Source organism: Sinocyclocheilus grahami, unplaced genomic scaffold (genome assembly GCF_001515645.1).
Source record: "Sinocyclocheilus grahami isolate Dianchi unplaced genomic scaffold, SAMN03320097.WGS_v1.1 scaffold2434.1, whole genome shotgun sequence".
NCBI classification, from domain to species: domain Eukaryota; kingdom Metazoa; phylum Chordata; class Actinopteri; order Cypriniformes; family Cyprinidae; genus Sinocyclocheilus; species Sinocyclocheilus grahami.
Genome location: NW_015507613.1, coordinates 4,770 through 21,388, shown reverse-complemented (window position 1 = coordinate 21,388; position 16,619 = coordinate 4,770). Strand labels below are relative to the sequence as shown.

The window sequence follows — 16,619 nt, the reverse complement described above, 5'->3', positions numbered from 1 at the left end:
GACGGAGGAGAAACACCAGAGACGGCAATAACAATGACTTCAACACATACAGGTCTGTGAAACAAAATCTATATATCTATATATGCCAATTTAAAGTGCTTTTTATTATTATAGTCTTAGTGCTCAGATTTGATCCTTTGAATTTAAAACAATAAAATAATATGTATTTAGTGTTTTTAGTAAATATGAAGCAATTTTTGTTGTATGATTTTCTTTTTTTTTCCGTGCATTTTTTACACATCAGTATCAACAAGTCTATACAATGCTTTATATCTTTCAATATAAATGTTTATATATCTTGATAAACCTGATATGACGAAACGAGAGAGTCATGCAAAATAAAGTAAATGACTTGGAGTCCTCTACAAGTCCTGTGGGACATTCATGCTGCCATTACATTGAGTTTTGAAAATAATATTTTAGGAAATTTAAAGAGAAAAAAAACAACCTTTGCTAAATATCCTGTATGACGTTAAGTTTCAAGGTAAAGTTTTATCATCTTCAGCCACAAGTTATGTTTCTTGTATTTTGTGAGGATAAACTATAGTGAAGTCTCATTAGTTTAGATTGATTCATAAAAAACAACAACACTCTAATTGATTTTTCAAATAAACTGAATGAAACTCTTGTGTTGAGCTGTTGAACTTGAACCAGCTGAACAGGTTGAAATTGTCAGACTGATGGAGTTTGTTAACTGTAACAAAAGGCTAAACAATATTCTATTTATTTATTAATATTCTCATAAATTATCATATTTTTTTATCATTGAAACATTCTAGAGACTTGGAACAAAACATGTACCACAACTTTTTCTGCCATTAATTTTGTTAGCAGCCACTTTGAATTTTCACTTTGAAATGAATCAGAAACATTCTGAACACATATGTGTGTGAACAAATTAAGAAAAACATATTTTTAAATTTAAATTATTATTATTATTTTTTTATTTGTATGTATTTGTAGGGTCTGATCTGAGGATGGTTCTTCTGGGTAAAACTGGATCAGGAAAAAGTGCAACAGGAAACACCATCCTGGGCAGAAAGGCTTTTGAAGTTGTTGATTTCATGAAATCAGCCAATAAACTCTGTGAGAAACAGGGAGGAGTGGTGGATGGAAAACACGTCTCTATAATTGACACTCCAGGACTGTTTAACACAGCTATGGATAAACAACGAGTGAAGACTGATAAACATCAGCTGAAGACTGAAATAGAAAAGTGTGTAGAGATGTCCTCTCCTGGTCCTCATGTGTTTCTGCTGGTGCTAAAGCTGGGTGTGAGATTCACAGAAGAAGAGAGAGAAGCAGTGAAATGGATTCAGGAGAACTTTGGAGAAGAAGCTTTGCGCCGTACCATCATTCTGTTCACTCACGCTGATCTGCTGAAGGGAAAACCTGTGGACGAGTACATCAGTAAAAGTGACTATTTAAGAGAAATAGTTCACAGCTGTGGTGGCAGATATCACTCATTCAACAATAAAGACAGAAACAATCAAGATCAGGTCACACAACTGCAGAAGAAGATCAACTCAATGATGAAGAAAAATGAAATGATGCATTACACTTTTGAGATGTTTAAAACCACTCAGATGAAGAAGGAAGAAAAATGGGCAAAGACTGCATGTGCAGTTGCAGTGCTAGGGATTGGATTTCTAGGCATAGTGAAAATAGCAGGCATGATAATTGCTGGCAGAACAGCTGCAGGACGTGCAATAGCAACTACAGAAGCAACAAAACAAGCTGTAGATAAAATTTTAGCAGCTGTAGAAAAAGCAGCAGAAGAAGCTGCAGAAAGTGCAATAATGACTTCAAAAGAAGTAGGAGTACAACCTGTAGAAAAGCTTTTATCTGCTATACAAAAAACAGTAGAAACTTCAGGAGCAACAGTTACAAAAAAAGCAGTAGCAGCTGTAGAACAAGCAGTAGAAGCAGTTACAAAAAAAGCAGAAACAACTGTAGAAAAAGCAGTAGAAATTGCAGTAGAAGTAGTTGCAAAAAATGCAACAGAAACTGTGAAAACTGCAGAAATTGTAGAAAAAGCAGTAGAAACTGCAGTAGAAGCAGTTACAAAAAAAGCAACAGAAACAGTAGAAAAAGCAGTAGAAACAGCAGGAGAAGCAGTTGCAAACACAGCAGTAGCAGCTGTAGAAAGTGCAGCAGCGACAGCAAAAGGAGTAGTTACAGGTCTGGCAGCAGTAGCAGCAGCAGCAGCAGCCAGATCTGCAGCAGCTGCAGGGAAACTGGCCTCATCAGGAAGAGTAGCTGCAGTAGCTGCTTTAGCAGCAGCATTTGGAGGAGCAGCTGTTACACTAATATCAGCACTGAAACGGTAAAACGATAGTCTATCAGGTACTTGCAGCTCTCAGATTTAGATTTGTATTGGTCTTATTTGAATGGGATTTACACACTGAACACAAAGTTATTTATTCATGGATTACAATATTGAATCAAAATTCAAGTGCATAAATAATTCAATTGATTAAGCTGTTTGAGAAAAGAGTTCACAAAATTCATGCACTCGTCATGAATTCAAATCAGGTTCACAGCACAAATGAAGTTGAAGCGATTAACATGTTAAAACATTCAAGTCTTTTATTCTTCATTTGTAAAGACGGCACACAGTTTGAGCTTTTGAACCCTCAGACCAAATGGCGGATTCAAACTTAAGCAATGTACTGTACTGTAAATGAACTAAATTTCTTTATTTCTTTTTTTTGGTGCTCCAACTCTAACTTTGTTTAACTGAAAATAATAGTTTTGTTTGAGGTCACTATTTTTGGTGTAATTTACAATAAGGTTCATTAGTTAATATTAGTTAACAACATTAGTTAACATGAACTAAGAATGAACAATACTTCTACAGCATTTATTAACCGTAGTTAATGCTAATTTCAGCATTTACTAATGCATTATTAAAATCACAAGTTTTGTTTGTTAACATTAGTTAATGCACTGGGAGCTAACATGAACTAACAATGAATGATTATATTTTTATTAAATAACGTTAACAAAGATGACTAAACAGGGGTGTGTTTCCCAAAAGCAACTATGGTCACAAGTTCTGTTGTTACTCAGTAATATAAATCAAATCATATTAAATATTATTGAAATGTATTCAAAAACACTGGGTTTTATAATTGTGGTCAGTGTTTGCTTCAGGTAGTCTCTTGACCCTTTTACTAACACAAAGAAATTTGTTTCTGTGCAATTACAATGTTGTTCCACAGCAAACATTTGTGCATTGCTGAATCAAACCTTGAAATAGCAGATGAGATTACATTATCTGACTATACGTCATGATGATTGATCATCATGCAGGAGTTTTGTTTTGGTTTATTGACTTGCTTTACTGAACTAGGAAATTAAAAACATAGTAAACAAATGTCCAAGTATTACAATTAATGAGCTGCCAGCCGCTCAGTCTTTTAGACATGTACACTTTTATCATATGATCCTCAACAGTGGTGACAATAATTATTCATGCTGCAGAGCATGATGGGAGATTTTACTATGGTGTTAACCAGCATGCATTGCAGCATGAAGCATTTTGTTGATTGTCACCATTGCTGAGATTCATATGCTGGTTCTTGATGTCTGTGTGTCCAGCTAAGACAGGAGGTCATATTTTTATATATATTACATAAATTTAATAGTAGTCATTATAATGTAAAGTGACTTTCTGTTTGCAAGCTGTAGTTTCACAAGTCAATGCAAAACCTTAACATGTGACTGAAAGAAGATAAATAATTTTAATTACTTCAGGCCTGCTCATGATAAGTAGTGCATCGCTTAAAAACAGTTTATAGCTGTTCACTGTACAACATACCATGCACCGCTGCTAAAAGGGTTGAGGCAAGGGTCAAGAGCTCAACTAAAGCAAACACTGATCTCCATGTGGTGATATAATTTTAACCAATAAAACATCAACATCTGATCCTCTGTAATTCTCAATAACAGCAGGTGTTCATCACTAATGCACAATCATCATTTAATTACTCACTTAATTATCTCATTAACTTTAACTCTTTGAGGACTTGGGATTTGACTTGAAGACTTGCTTGTGACTTGAAAGTCCCACCTCTTATTTTTACTGCCTTGTTTTGTGACGTTCAAAAATCACACAAAAATTATCAGAATATTGTGTCACCATTGCTGAGATGCACATGCTGATTTCTTCATGTCTATGAGTGCCAGAACTGAAACCTCCTATTGAACCATATTTATAAAAGTCATTTAAGAAGGATTTTCTCACATTGTTATCTTGTTTAACTGCAACACTATAAAGAAACGTAAGCATTGAAGTTTAAGATAAATTGCCATCAGGTTCTCTGACACATGACATGATATTATCATAAGTACCTTTTCATCACGTATGTGTTTAATACACACAATTATGCCAGCCAAAGAGAAACTTAAGTTTAAAAAGTCAAGGGTCAAGAGGCAACTAAAGCAACCACTATTCACAAAAACGGTAAGTTGAAAAAAAAATCTAAACATTAATTCTTAATAAAGAAGTTCTGTTTTAGATAGTCTAACTGGTTAGTAATGCATGGAGCGAGTGTGTCCTCGCTGCAGCCTGTAGCACGATGACGAAGCTGGATCAGATCCAATACGTATTGGATGTTTGACGAGCATGCGCAGTATTGGATTTTAATGCGCATGCGCTAAGTGGGGCTGTCATTAAAGCTAGTATTTAATGTAAATTAAACTGTAATTACGAGATATAGGTGTGTTTCATAGGCTTACACAGATTATATTATACTGTGATTTTAAACTAGTAGTGTATTCAAACTTTATTTAAGCAGCGATGGCGTAGTTTTGAATGAAAGGGAATGTAAGCTATGTTTATTTTTTATTAGTTTGATTCGTTTTAGAAATAAAACTCTACTAATTACAATTTTGTTTGTTCTTTATGAAAAAAATGGGGTGTAACTATTGTCTTTATTTTTTCCTCTGATAGTTAGATAGTTCTATCAAAAATTCGTTCATGAATCAAATATTATTTGTCGTTCTCACTCTCTGTGCTATATGTGACAGAGTATAAAAAAAGTTATAGGCCTACTAAAATATGCGGACATAATTTTTATACCATATAAAAAAGAAGAAAAACAATCCTGTCACTCGGGGGTCCGTATAGCCGATAGACCCGTACCCGGGTTATACCGGGTTTTTACAGTTAATCCCATGTCCAGCAAATAAATACACACACGGTCGGAGACAAGGCATATTAACACAAAGATGACCATTTCTTTTGTGTGTGTTATATGCACGTGAAATCCTCGGGAGACTTTTTTGAGTGTTGTATCAGACGATAGTATGAAAAGCAACTGATAAAACATTTCTTTGATTTACAGTGCAACGTCTGCATATCAATCATGTTTCAGTGCTTGTTGTATCCTTATAATAATGGATACAGCACTGATGTGCTATGGTAAGCCGTTTTGACTTTTGTTCATTCTCAGGATATGAATTCTTGATATCAACAGTTAAATTTTTACTAGTTAAAATGTTAATTCTTGATATCAGGAATTAGATTTCTACTAGTAACAATCGCTATTTTTGATATCAGCAATTACATTTTCATTAGTTAAAATGCTAATTCTTGATTTCTGATATCATGAATGTGATTGTTACTAGTAACAAAAGTCATTTTAGATAACGTCTCGGTTACTTGTGTAACCCTCGTTCTGCATATCAGTCATGTTACAGGGCTTGTTGTATCCTTAAAATAATGGATACAGCATTGATGTGCATCCTGGCGATAACATATGAATTGCAGGCTATTCAAAAAATAAATAATTAAATAAATAAAGCTTTGAAGTTGCCGGTATAGACGAAAACATCGCGGATGAATTTAGACATTAAAGTTTTTACATTGTAATGTAATGAAGGTCATCGTGTAGATATGTCATGTAGGTCAAAAACCCTTGCTACATGTACTGCGTTAGACTTCACTTACACCAAGTCGTTAGACTAAGTCGCTGTGGATATAGCGTCTACAAAATGATAAAATGTAAATAAAAATATGAATTTATTCGAGACCTACTACAGCGCATGCACGTAAAATATCCACTACGTAGTGGATATAGTCCAGCTACGTCATCGTGCTGCAGGCTGCAGCGAGGACCTCTTGGATGAAGCTGCTGATGCTGTTTGTAGAGTTGTTCAATCACCTTCTGCTGAGCTCTTGAGAGATTTACCCCCGGGTTCACAGACAAGGCTTAAGCCTAGTCCTAGACTAAAATGTAAATCTGAGCTGTTTCAACTGAAAGAAACTTGCACTGACTGTTCTTAAAATATATCAGTGCTGTTGTTTTGTCTTAAGATGCACACCTGTAATGCTTTTTTCTAAGGCATGTTTATAAAAATTTCGTAAATGTCCTAATTGAACTATGGCCTAATCCTGGTTTACGCTAAGCCCTGTCTATGAAACCGGGCCTTAATGTCGTCTTTTATTTCAGTTGATTTCATCTAAGGCTGTGGCTGAAGTCAGATGTAGTTCTTGTGTTTCTCTTTTCTTCAGTGATTCTGCTTGTTAACAGCAGCTGTTCATCACTAATGCACAATCAGCACTTAATTAATCACATAATTATCTCATTAACTTTAACACTGCTTCATTCATATTATAGGGAGATGAAAGTCTATTTAGAAATTACTTGAAAAATACTGAACTCTGTGTTGGTTTTACCTTGCAGATTTCTGACAGCAAATTCAACAAAATGAATGAATGCAGAGTCCTACGTGGCACAATGGTTGCACCTGTTCAATTTGTATATGCTCCCCATAGTAAGAAAAAAATAAAATAAAAATCTCTTACAAACAACACTCCCAGATCTATCTAGCTCGCTGCAAAGCCACATATGCCAATGTATTGATGATATTAACAATTGGATGTGCCGTAATTTCATTCAGTTAAAAAAGACAAAACAGACGTCATGGCAATATTGTTGCTTCAAAGAAACATACAATGCATACAAACCTCAAATGATTTCGTTGTTATATCCACCGATGTCATTTTGCATTCAGGCCTCACTCTGGCGGGCATGGGAGAAAGATGGCGCCCCCCTCTCTGGTTCTAAGTAACCGTGAAAGCTGAGCTCCAGGGGCTTTTTCGAGCGACTCGAGGCCCACGAGGCCTCACTCTGGTGGGCATGGGAGTGTGATGGCGCCCCCTACTCTGGTTCTAAGTAACCGTGAAAGCTGAGCTCCAGGGGCTTTTTCGAGCGACTCGAGGCCCACGAGGCCTCACTCTGGCGGGCATGGGAGAAAGATGGCGACCCCCTCTCTGGTTCTAAGTAACCGTGAAAGCTGAGCTCCAGGGGCTTTTTCGAGCGACTCGAGGCCCACGAGGCCTCACTCTGGTGGGCATGGGAGTGTGATGGCGCCCCCTACTCTGGTTCTAAGTAACCGTGAAAGCTGAGCTCCAGGGGCGTTTTCGAGCGACTCGAGGCCCACGGGGCCTCACTCTGGCGGGCATGGGAGAAAGATGGCGACCCCCTCTCTGGTTCTAAGTAACCGTGAAAGCCGAGCTCCAGGGGCTTTTCCGAGCGACTCGAGGCCCACGAGGCCTCACTCTGGTGGGCATGGGAGTGTGATGGCGCCCCCTACTCTGGTTCTAAGTAACCGTGAAAGCCGAGCTCCAGGGGCTTTTCCGAGCGACTCGAGGCCCACGAGGCCTCACTCTGGTGGGCATGGGAGTGTGATGGCGCCCCCTACTCTGGTTCTAAGTAACCGTGAAAGCCGAGCTCCAGGGGCTTTTCTGAGCGACTCGAGGCCCACGAGGCCTCACTCTGGTGGGCATGGGAGTGTGATGGCGCCCCCTACTCTGGTTCTAAGTAACCAGTAAAGCTGTGCTCCAGGGGCTTTATCGAGCGACTCGAGGCCCACGAGGCCTCACTCTGGTGGGCATGGGAGTGTGATGGCGCCCCCTACTCTGGTTCTACGTAACCGTGAAAGCTGAGCTCCAGGGGCTTTTTCGAGCGATGCCGGGACCGAGAACCCGACACCCTGGCGGGGGTGACGCCAGGCTGAAGTCCCCCTTGACTGAGAACGCAAGCTGAGCTCCAGGGTCTGCACTGAGAGATGCCTAGCCCACGTACCCCTCACCGTGGCCGGGGTGAGGCGAGTCGCTGACGCCCCTTGGGTGGGTGTCTTTTTTAACAGGTTGACCAGTGGCGGGTCCGGGGCAAAAACGACTAAGTGCGACATGCGGGGGACGGGCCAGACTTCCAGCCTCTCCGAGGTGCCGGGGCAGGCCGGGAAGGGCGCCTCGTCCCGGGGTGCGATTGGGATTCGCCCGCGACTCCGGAGGTCGACCCGAGAGGGGGTCGCGTGTCTACGTGCCGTCGCGATTATGACGAACGCGCTTTTCTTGGAATTTTGATCCATAACTTGGAACGAGGGGCTGCACGGAGAGATGCCTAGCCCGCCTACCCCTCACCGTGGCCGGTGTGAGGCGGGTCGAAGGCCCCCTCGTATGCGAACGCAATCTGAGCTCCAGGGGCTGTACGGAGAGATGCCTAGCCCGCCTACCCCTCACCGTGGCCGGTGTGAGGCGGGTCGAAGGCCCCCTCGTATGCGAACGCAATCTGAGCTCCAGGGTCTGTACGGAGAGATGCCTAGCCCACGTACCCCTCACCGTGGCCGGGGTGAGGCGAGTCGAAGACGCCCCTTGGGTGGGTGTCTTTTTTAACGGGTTGACCAGTGGCGGGTGCCTGGCAAAAACGACTAAGTGCGACATGCGGGGGACGGGCCAGACTTCCAGCCTCTCCGAGGTGCCGGGGCAGGCCGGGAAGGGCGCCTCGTCCCGGGGTGCGATTGGGATTCGCCCGCGACTCCGGAGGTCGACCCGAGAGGGGGCCGCGTGTCTACGTGCCGTCGCGGTTGTGACGAACGCGATTTTCTTGGAATTTTGATCCATAACTTGGAACGAGGGGCTGCACGGAGAGATGCCTAGCCCGCCTACCCCTCACCGTGGCCGGTGTGAGGCGGGTCGAAGGCCCCCTCGTATGCGAACGCAAACCGAGCTCCAGGGGCTGTACGGAGAGATGCCTAGCCCGCCTACCCCTCACCGTGGCCGGTGTGAGGCGGGTCGAAGGCCCCCTCGTATGCGAACGCAAACCGAGCTCCAGGGGCTGTACGGCGAGATGCCTAGCCCGCCTACCCCTCACCGTGGCCGGTGTGAGGCGGGTCGAAGGCCCCCTCGTATGCGAACGCAATCTGAGCTCCAGGGTCTGTACGGAGAGATGCCTAGCCCACGTACCCCTCACCGTGGCCGGGGTGAGGCGAGTCGAAGACGCCCCTTGGGTGGGTCTCCGTTTTAACGGGTTGACCAGTGGCGGGTCCAGGGCAAAAACGACTAAGTGCGACATGCGGGGGACATGAAGTCAGTTTTAGTTCTTTGAGAATTACTGTAGATGAGAAAAAGAAATGCTGCTGAGCTGTTCATGTACTAGTTCAAACCAGTTTTAGACTCAGTTTCAGCAGAAAGGTCTTTCTTTTCAACTGAGATCTTCTTAAGCTTATGTCAAACCTTTTTTTGTGTGACTCACCAAATGTACATAAACACATTTATCATTGGATTGATTGTTGTTTGTTATTAATAGTCACTACCCTTATGTATGGCTTATTTACTTATTTAAGTATGAACAAATTCCTGAACTTTCCCACATTCCCAAATTTAGCACATAAGGTACATAAACTCTTCTCTATCATAAATAAAACTGTAATTCAAAGGGGGAAAATAATTTGGGAAAATAATTTGGGTTTAGACATTAATATAATTTTATGTTAAGTTATAATAGCATGATAGCTATATATATATATATATTGGACACATTAACATGGTTTCATTCAGCATATCTGATATACATACAGACATGTATATATATATATACACACACACACACACACACATGTCTGTATGTATATCAGATATGCTGAATGAAACCATGTTAATGTGTCCAATCACAAGCCTTGTTTGCCAAGTCAGCTGAACAGCTGTACTCTAGATGCCCAAAGCGAGATACTAGTTTCATTTTGTTTCATTAGCACAACACACTGCTGAGTGATTTTCAAAAAATTTTCTAGTCCACAGAATCAGTTTCATATTTACCACAACAAAGGTAAGACATACCAGGCACATGGATATTAAAACCATTAATACTGATCACATAAATAAATGTCTGCCAATCCTTTGCCATTATATCAAACCTTATTCAGCAACAGCTCTTTTCATTTCATTCAGGTATTTTGCTGCTGGAGACTGAAATAAAAGATTGAGAAATGGCAGATAAACATCAAGGTGAGGTAATACCTTATACAATACTGTTTATACTGCTTGCATACTTGAAATGTATCATGATCAAAACAGATTAACAGCAAATCTAAAAAAATGTGAGGTGGCTTAATCTGTGATTTTTAAGTAATTTAACATAGCTCGAGCTTTATATAACTGCCCCTAGAACAGGGCTATTCAGTTAGCTTCATTTGAGGGCTGGATTATCAATTTGAAGATTTGAGGTGGGCCAAGGAGGTGGGGGTTGTCCTGATCTTCTTCTGGGGCAACTATAAAATGAATAATTACGTTGAAAAATGCATATTCAGCAGTAAAAATGATTAACAACAGTAGCATCTATAAAAAGTGAACATCTCATTTTTATAGGGTTCAATTAAAGTATTCTGACAGCAGCCATAGGTAAACCCATGTATGGCTCCTCAATACAACAGTTGTAAATGTAACTGATAATGGAGAAGGTTTCTATAAAACTATTTGTTTTAAAAACACTAATCTAAACATGGGTAAAAACTACACATACACACACATGCACACACAAAGAAACTGCCATAGTTTATATAACAAAATGTAACTATTCCTGTAGTTCCCTAATAAAGTTAATACAATATACATGACTATATTATTCAATATGAATATACCTTATTTCTGCAAAAACACTATGGTTAATAGTGTTATTACAGTACATCCATGGTAAATATTTGTAAGGGTGGTGATTTGGGGATTTAATTCTAACTTCATTCATGGCACTATGTTTCTTTTCTTCTTCTTCTCTCATCAGTCCTGTTGGCAGTGTCTAGGCTTTTTCTGATTTTGAACTAGTTTAATTATAGAATGTTATGTGGCTTGTAGCAGATATGTGTGTGTCTAATTTAAATGGTTCTCACGGGATGCTGTTTAATAATGGTGTCTGGAAGTAAACACACTGCTCTCACTGCATTCAAAAATGTATTGCATTAAGCCCAAAGTATACTTCAGTTTTTACACGTACGCTCAACCTATGTGTACAGCCTTTCAAAGTATACTCAATTTGATAATCATCATCATTAGTAATTACTACATTGCATGAGTGCGGCTTGTCTCTGTCAACTAATTTTCAGGGGAAGTTGCTAAAGGCAGGTCAGTTTGTTGCTAAACGACATTGTAATGTCATTGTGCAGAGACATCATTACATACACATATGCAAAACTCTCATTGTGTATTATACACAATGATATTACTCAAACTGACTGACCACCATCTCAGTGAAAAATATGATTTGAAATATTCAGATTTGTTCATAAAAGTCATTTAAACCAATTTTTTATTTTTAAATACAATATTCAATTATTGAACAGTTCCCTTTCAGTCAATCACTCTCGACGTCACGTTGGTGACCGACGAATTGGGATCTCGCTTAGAGAGACCAATCCACTTCAAGTGTAAACTAAGCAAGCCAATGCACATTGACATGCGATAATTGCATCCAGCTACCTCTGATCACAGTGTGAGCATAAAAAGGCAGCCAGTGCAACGCATACCAGATTTTCGCTTCGGAGTCGAGCGACAACATCGTTCTGCTCCTACCAAACTGCTTTGTGTGTGACGAGTCTAGAGTGCTCTAGGGACCTTCTTGTGTTGGCGGACGGCGCCTTTCAGGTGCTTTTTTCCCTTTGAAAGGGCAGTAGCACGGGAGGTCTGAGGGTTACAGTGGTGGCAAACCCCTCAGGGAACCAACACTCGGGGGACCATCGTTCCTCTAGCGCTGGAACACACTGGGCCCTCTTCAAAGAGCGTACAAATGGTATCCTTCGGTGCTCCTCCCGATGAACAGATGTCGATCACTGCATTGGAGGGAGAGCTCTCTGGAGAGGAAGATTCGGCTGCGTTGTCGCCCTCCGGGACGGTGGCAACACCTGAATCGGATCCGGAGGTATCGGCTATGCTTTCCTGGGCCGCCGTGAGGGTGTCCTAAGACCACCTCCTCCTGGTGGGGAAAACCCTCGCTCCCCTCCCAGGCCTGTAGGCATTCGTCTTGTCTGACCAGCAGTGCTTATACGGCTTGTGGAGAAGCTGCCTCTGCCTTACACACTATGGCGTTACTGCAGGTTCATCAGACCAAGGCACTGAAGGATCTGCACGAGGATGGTCATGATCCGGAAGTTCTGAAAGAGCTCCAAACCACCACTGACCTTGCTCTCCGAGCGACGAAGGTCACAGCAAGTTCTCTGGGTCGTGCGATGTCCACACTTGTGGTCCAGGAGCACCATCTCTGGCTGTGTCTGGCCGACATGAGGGACACCGATAAAGTACGGTTCCTCAATGCCCCTGTTTTCCCTGACGTGGTCGAGAGCTTTGCCCAGCAGTTCTCGGCTGCACAGAAGCAGACTGTGGCGATTTCACCACATCCTGCCCCAGCGGGCAACTGCTGCCTACACCCGTCCGCCGGCCGCAGCGCCCCAGCCTGCTCGTCACCGAGGGCGGCCCCCGCTCCCGTGCCGTATCCGCAGCAGCCTCCAGCCAAGCACCGCCGTGGAGCTGGCCATAGGCAGGCCGCCTCGCCCGTCCAGGCCCCCGTCAAACCTGGCGGTAAATGGAAGAGCAAGCGGTCCTTAGACGAACGACCCAGAGATGGAGGGATCTGCTCTTCGGTGGAAGGCCGGGTGGAGAATCTTTTGTATAGTTTTCCCTCGCCGTCGGCCTCATGGTCAATGGGACCCAAATTCAAAAGAGTAGTTTTCTCTATCTCTGGGTCCCGGGAGGCACAGAGAGTCACGGACTGACCAACACCAGACCACACTCATCCTCCTCCATCACCAGCAGGCAGCAGCGGATGGTTCGAGACCGTCAACAAAGGCCCTACTCACGCACCCTCTGCAAAACTGTGGACCAGGTAAGCATTGCCTCGGCTATGCGATTCACTTCGCCCGGCATCCCCCCAAGTTCAGTGGCATCCGCTTCATGCTTGAAGGCGGCCGATGCTCCTGTGTTGCATGCAGAGATCGCAGTTCTACTGGTGAAGGACGCGATAGAGCCGGTCCCTCCAGCCGATATGAAGATGGGTTTTACAGCCCCTACTTCATTGTACCCAAGAAAGGCGACCAATTTTATCTGCGTTTTTGAACCAGGCCCTTCACAGGTTTCTGTTTAAGATGTTGACGCAGAAACACATCTTCGGGTGTATCCGTCCCCGAGATTGGTTTGCAGCGATCGACCTGAAGGATGCGTACTTTCATGTGTCGATTCTTCCGCGCCACAGACCATATCTGCGGTTCACGTTCGAAGGATGTGCATATCAGTACAAGGTCCTGCTCTTCGGGCTGTCCCTGTCTCCCCGTGTATTCCCGAAAGTTGTGGAGGGGGCACCCCAGTTGGGTCTTCGGGTCAACTGGGAAAAGAGCAAACTTTCCCCGACGCAGAGGATCTCTTTTCTCGGTATGTTCGGTCGATCGGTCGAACAGAGAGCACGCCTCACAGAGGAACGTGCACGGTCGGTGCTAAACTGCTTGAATTCATTCAACAGCGGTCGAGCGGTCGCACTGAAATAATTTCAGAGGCATATGGCAGCTGCAGCGGCAGTTACACCGCTGGGGCGGCTTCATATGAGATCGCTTCAGCACTAGCTTCATGGCCGAGTCCCGAGGTGGGCGTGGCAGCGCGGCACTCACCGGGTCCAAGTTACACAGGCCTGTCGCCAAACCTTCAACCCGTGGTCAGACCTTGCGTTTCTCCGGGCAGGGGTGCCCCTAGAAATGGTCTCCAGGCATGCTGTGGTTTACACGGATGCCTCCACCACCGGCTGGGGGGCCACGTACAACGGGAATGCAGTGTCGGGGTATGAAATGCACTGGCATATCAATTGCCTAGAGTTGTTAGCAGTGTGCCTTGCCTTGTCGTCTCAAAGGGCACTTACGAGGCAAGCACGTGCTGGTCCGAACAGACAAAACGGCGACCATTGCATACATCAACTGACAAGGTGGTCTGCGCTCCTGTTGCCTTCGCAAGTATGCGTTTCCCCCATTGATCCTTCTCGCACAGACACTGTGCAAGATCAGGGACAACGAGGAGCAGGTCCTGCTCGTGGCGCCTTTTTGGCCCACTCGGACCTGGTTCCCGGAACTAATGCTCCTCGTGACAGCCCCTCCTTGGCAGATTCCTCTGAGGAAGGATCTACTGACACCCAGTGGCACCCGCGGAGGTTCTAGGTGACCTTCCCCAGGAGGTAGTTGACACCATCACTTCGGCGAGAGCACCGTCTACGAGACATGCTTACGCCTTGAAATGGAACTTGTTCATCGAGTGGTGTTATTCTCACCGAGAAGACCCCCAGAAATGACCGATCAGGGTCGTGCTTTGCTTTTTGCAGCAAGGGTTGGAGTGAAGGCTGTCTCCCTCCACCCTTAAAGTCTATGTCGCTGCGATTGCTGCTAACTATGACCCCGTGGAAGGGAAGTCGGAAGGGAAGCATGACCTGGTCATCAGGTTCCTTAGGGGGCCGAGAAAGGTAAATCCTCCCCGGCCCTCCCTATACCCTCTTGGGACCTGTCTCTAGTGCTCAAAGCACTACAGCAGGGCCCATTTGAGCCTTTGCAGTCAGTCGAGCTAAAGTTTCTTTCAATGAAAACTCTGCCCCTGCTTGCACTGGCCTTCATCAAGAGGGTAGGAGACCTGCACGCATTTTTGGTCAACGATTTGTGCCTAGAGTTTGGGCCGGCTGAACTCCCGGGTAATGTGCCCAAGGTTCCTACTCCCCCCTTCAGGGATCAGGTAGTGAACCTGCAAGCGCTGCCCCCGGAGGAGGCAGACCCAGCCATAGCTTTGCTTTGTCCCGTCCGAGCCTTGAGATGTTATGTGGACCGGAAACAAAGCTTTAGGACCTCAGACCAGCTCTTTGTCTGTTAAGGAGGCTGGCAGAAGGGGAAGGCTGTCTCTAAGCAGAGGATGACCCACTGGATTGTGGATGCCATCACCTGGTTTATCAGGCACAAAGTGTGCCCTGCCCACTCAGGTTGCGAGCTCACTCTACTAAAAGTGTTGCATTCTCCTGGGCTCTGGCTCATGGTGCCTCACTGACAGATATCTGTAGAGCTGCGGGCTGGGCGACTCCCAACACGCTCGCTAGATTCTATAGCCTTCGTGTGGAGTCGGTATCCTCCTGTGTTCTCACCTGAAACGGGTAGAGGCACTGAGAGGCCCCGGTTTAGTGTCGGATTGCTAAAACTGCTCCAGAGTGTCCATACTGTAGACCCTGTCGAGCTCCTCCATCCCTTTGGCAGCCAGACATGGCGGAACGTCCAGCACCAGGCCCTCACTCGATGAATCTGTGAGAACTGGTTAGGGGCTGGGTTCCATATGTAGAGACCTAAGTGGATCCCATATGTGTAAAGTCCACGGTATAGCCTCAGAGCCCGTGTTTCCCTGGCAGACTTCTGCCATTTCCAAGAGGGTTATAATCACCTCTAATCTGCCATGTGCACCTAAACAGTTGTTCATATGTGTAAGTGCTTCTGAAACCTCCTTCGGGAAGGATGGGGCTTCCGCAACATTCCTGTTCCAAGTGGAACGGGTACGTTTTCGCAGTGTTATCCAATCTCACCGAGTGGGTTGTGCAATAACAACCGTGACTGGTCTTCTTGTTTCGAGCCCCGGCCTACACCAAAAAAGGGACGCAGGTGGCTCACACAGGACACTGGAAGGGGCAGCATCCATGGCGCTTTGGTAGGGATCCCAATTCGTGTGACCTACTGAAAGTGAACGTCTTGGTTACGTATGTAACCCTCGTTCCCTGAAGGAGGGAACGGAGACGTCACGTCCCGTCGCCACAGCTACTGTACCACCGTTGAGCGGCCAGGTCACCGGCTCGGCTCCTTAGTGAAAACCTGGTATGTGTTGCACCAGCTGCCTTTTTATGCTCACGCTGTGATCAGTGGCAGCTGGATGCAATTATCGCATGCCAATGTGCATTGGCTCATTTAGTTTACACTCAAAGTGGATTGGTCTCTCTAAGCAAGAACCCAATTCGTCGGTCACCGACGTGACGACTTTGTTCCCTCCTCCAGGAAACGAGGGTTACATACGTAACCGAGACGTTATTCATTTTGAACAAGCTAATAACAAGGTGTATCATAAATGAACATGTCATTATTATTATTATTATTGAACAACTGCAACTAGCAACTCAACTCACATAAAATGTGTGTACTGCTGGGGACCTCTCTCCAACTTCCTCCAGGGCCGGGATTCCCAATAACGATTGATCTTAGCACTTAAGAGCGTTTTCTACGAGTAATTTTGCGAACGTTCATTATTGTTTCACGTGTGTTTCCCAAAAATGCACTTAACACAATCG

The 16,619-nt window shown here is 44.3% G+C and overlaps 2 protein-coding genes across 2 annotated transcripts in view; both read left to right on the top strand.

Annotated features, from left to right (window-relative positions):
• The first annotated feature begins 33 nt into the window (after positions 1-33).
• On the top strand, positions 34-6,700 carry LOC107575013 (GTPase IMAP family member 2-like). The gene is made up of 3 exons (XM_016261428.1): positions 34-52; positions 964-1,620; positions 6,693-6,700. Exons 1-3 carry the CDS (start codon positions 34-36, stop codon positions 6,698-6,700), a joined length of 684 nt encoding a protein of 227 aa, XP_016116914.1.
• A 5,861-nt stretch (positions 6,701-12,561) lies between these two features.
• Positions 12,562-16,619, top strand: part of LOC107575012 (GTPase IMAP family member 7-like) — a 6,804-nt gene continuing 2,746 nt past the window's right edge. Inside the window, exons 1-2 of the mRNA XM_016261427.1 lie at positions 12,562-12,947; positions 13,033-13,163. Coding sequence (XP_016116913.1) covers positions 12,562-12,947; positions 13,033-13,163 — 517 coding nt within the window. The remainder of the gene's footprint in view (positions 12,948-13,032; positions 13,164-16,619) is intronic.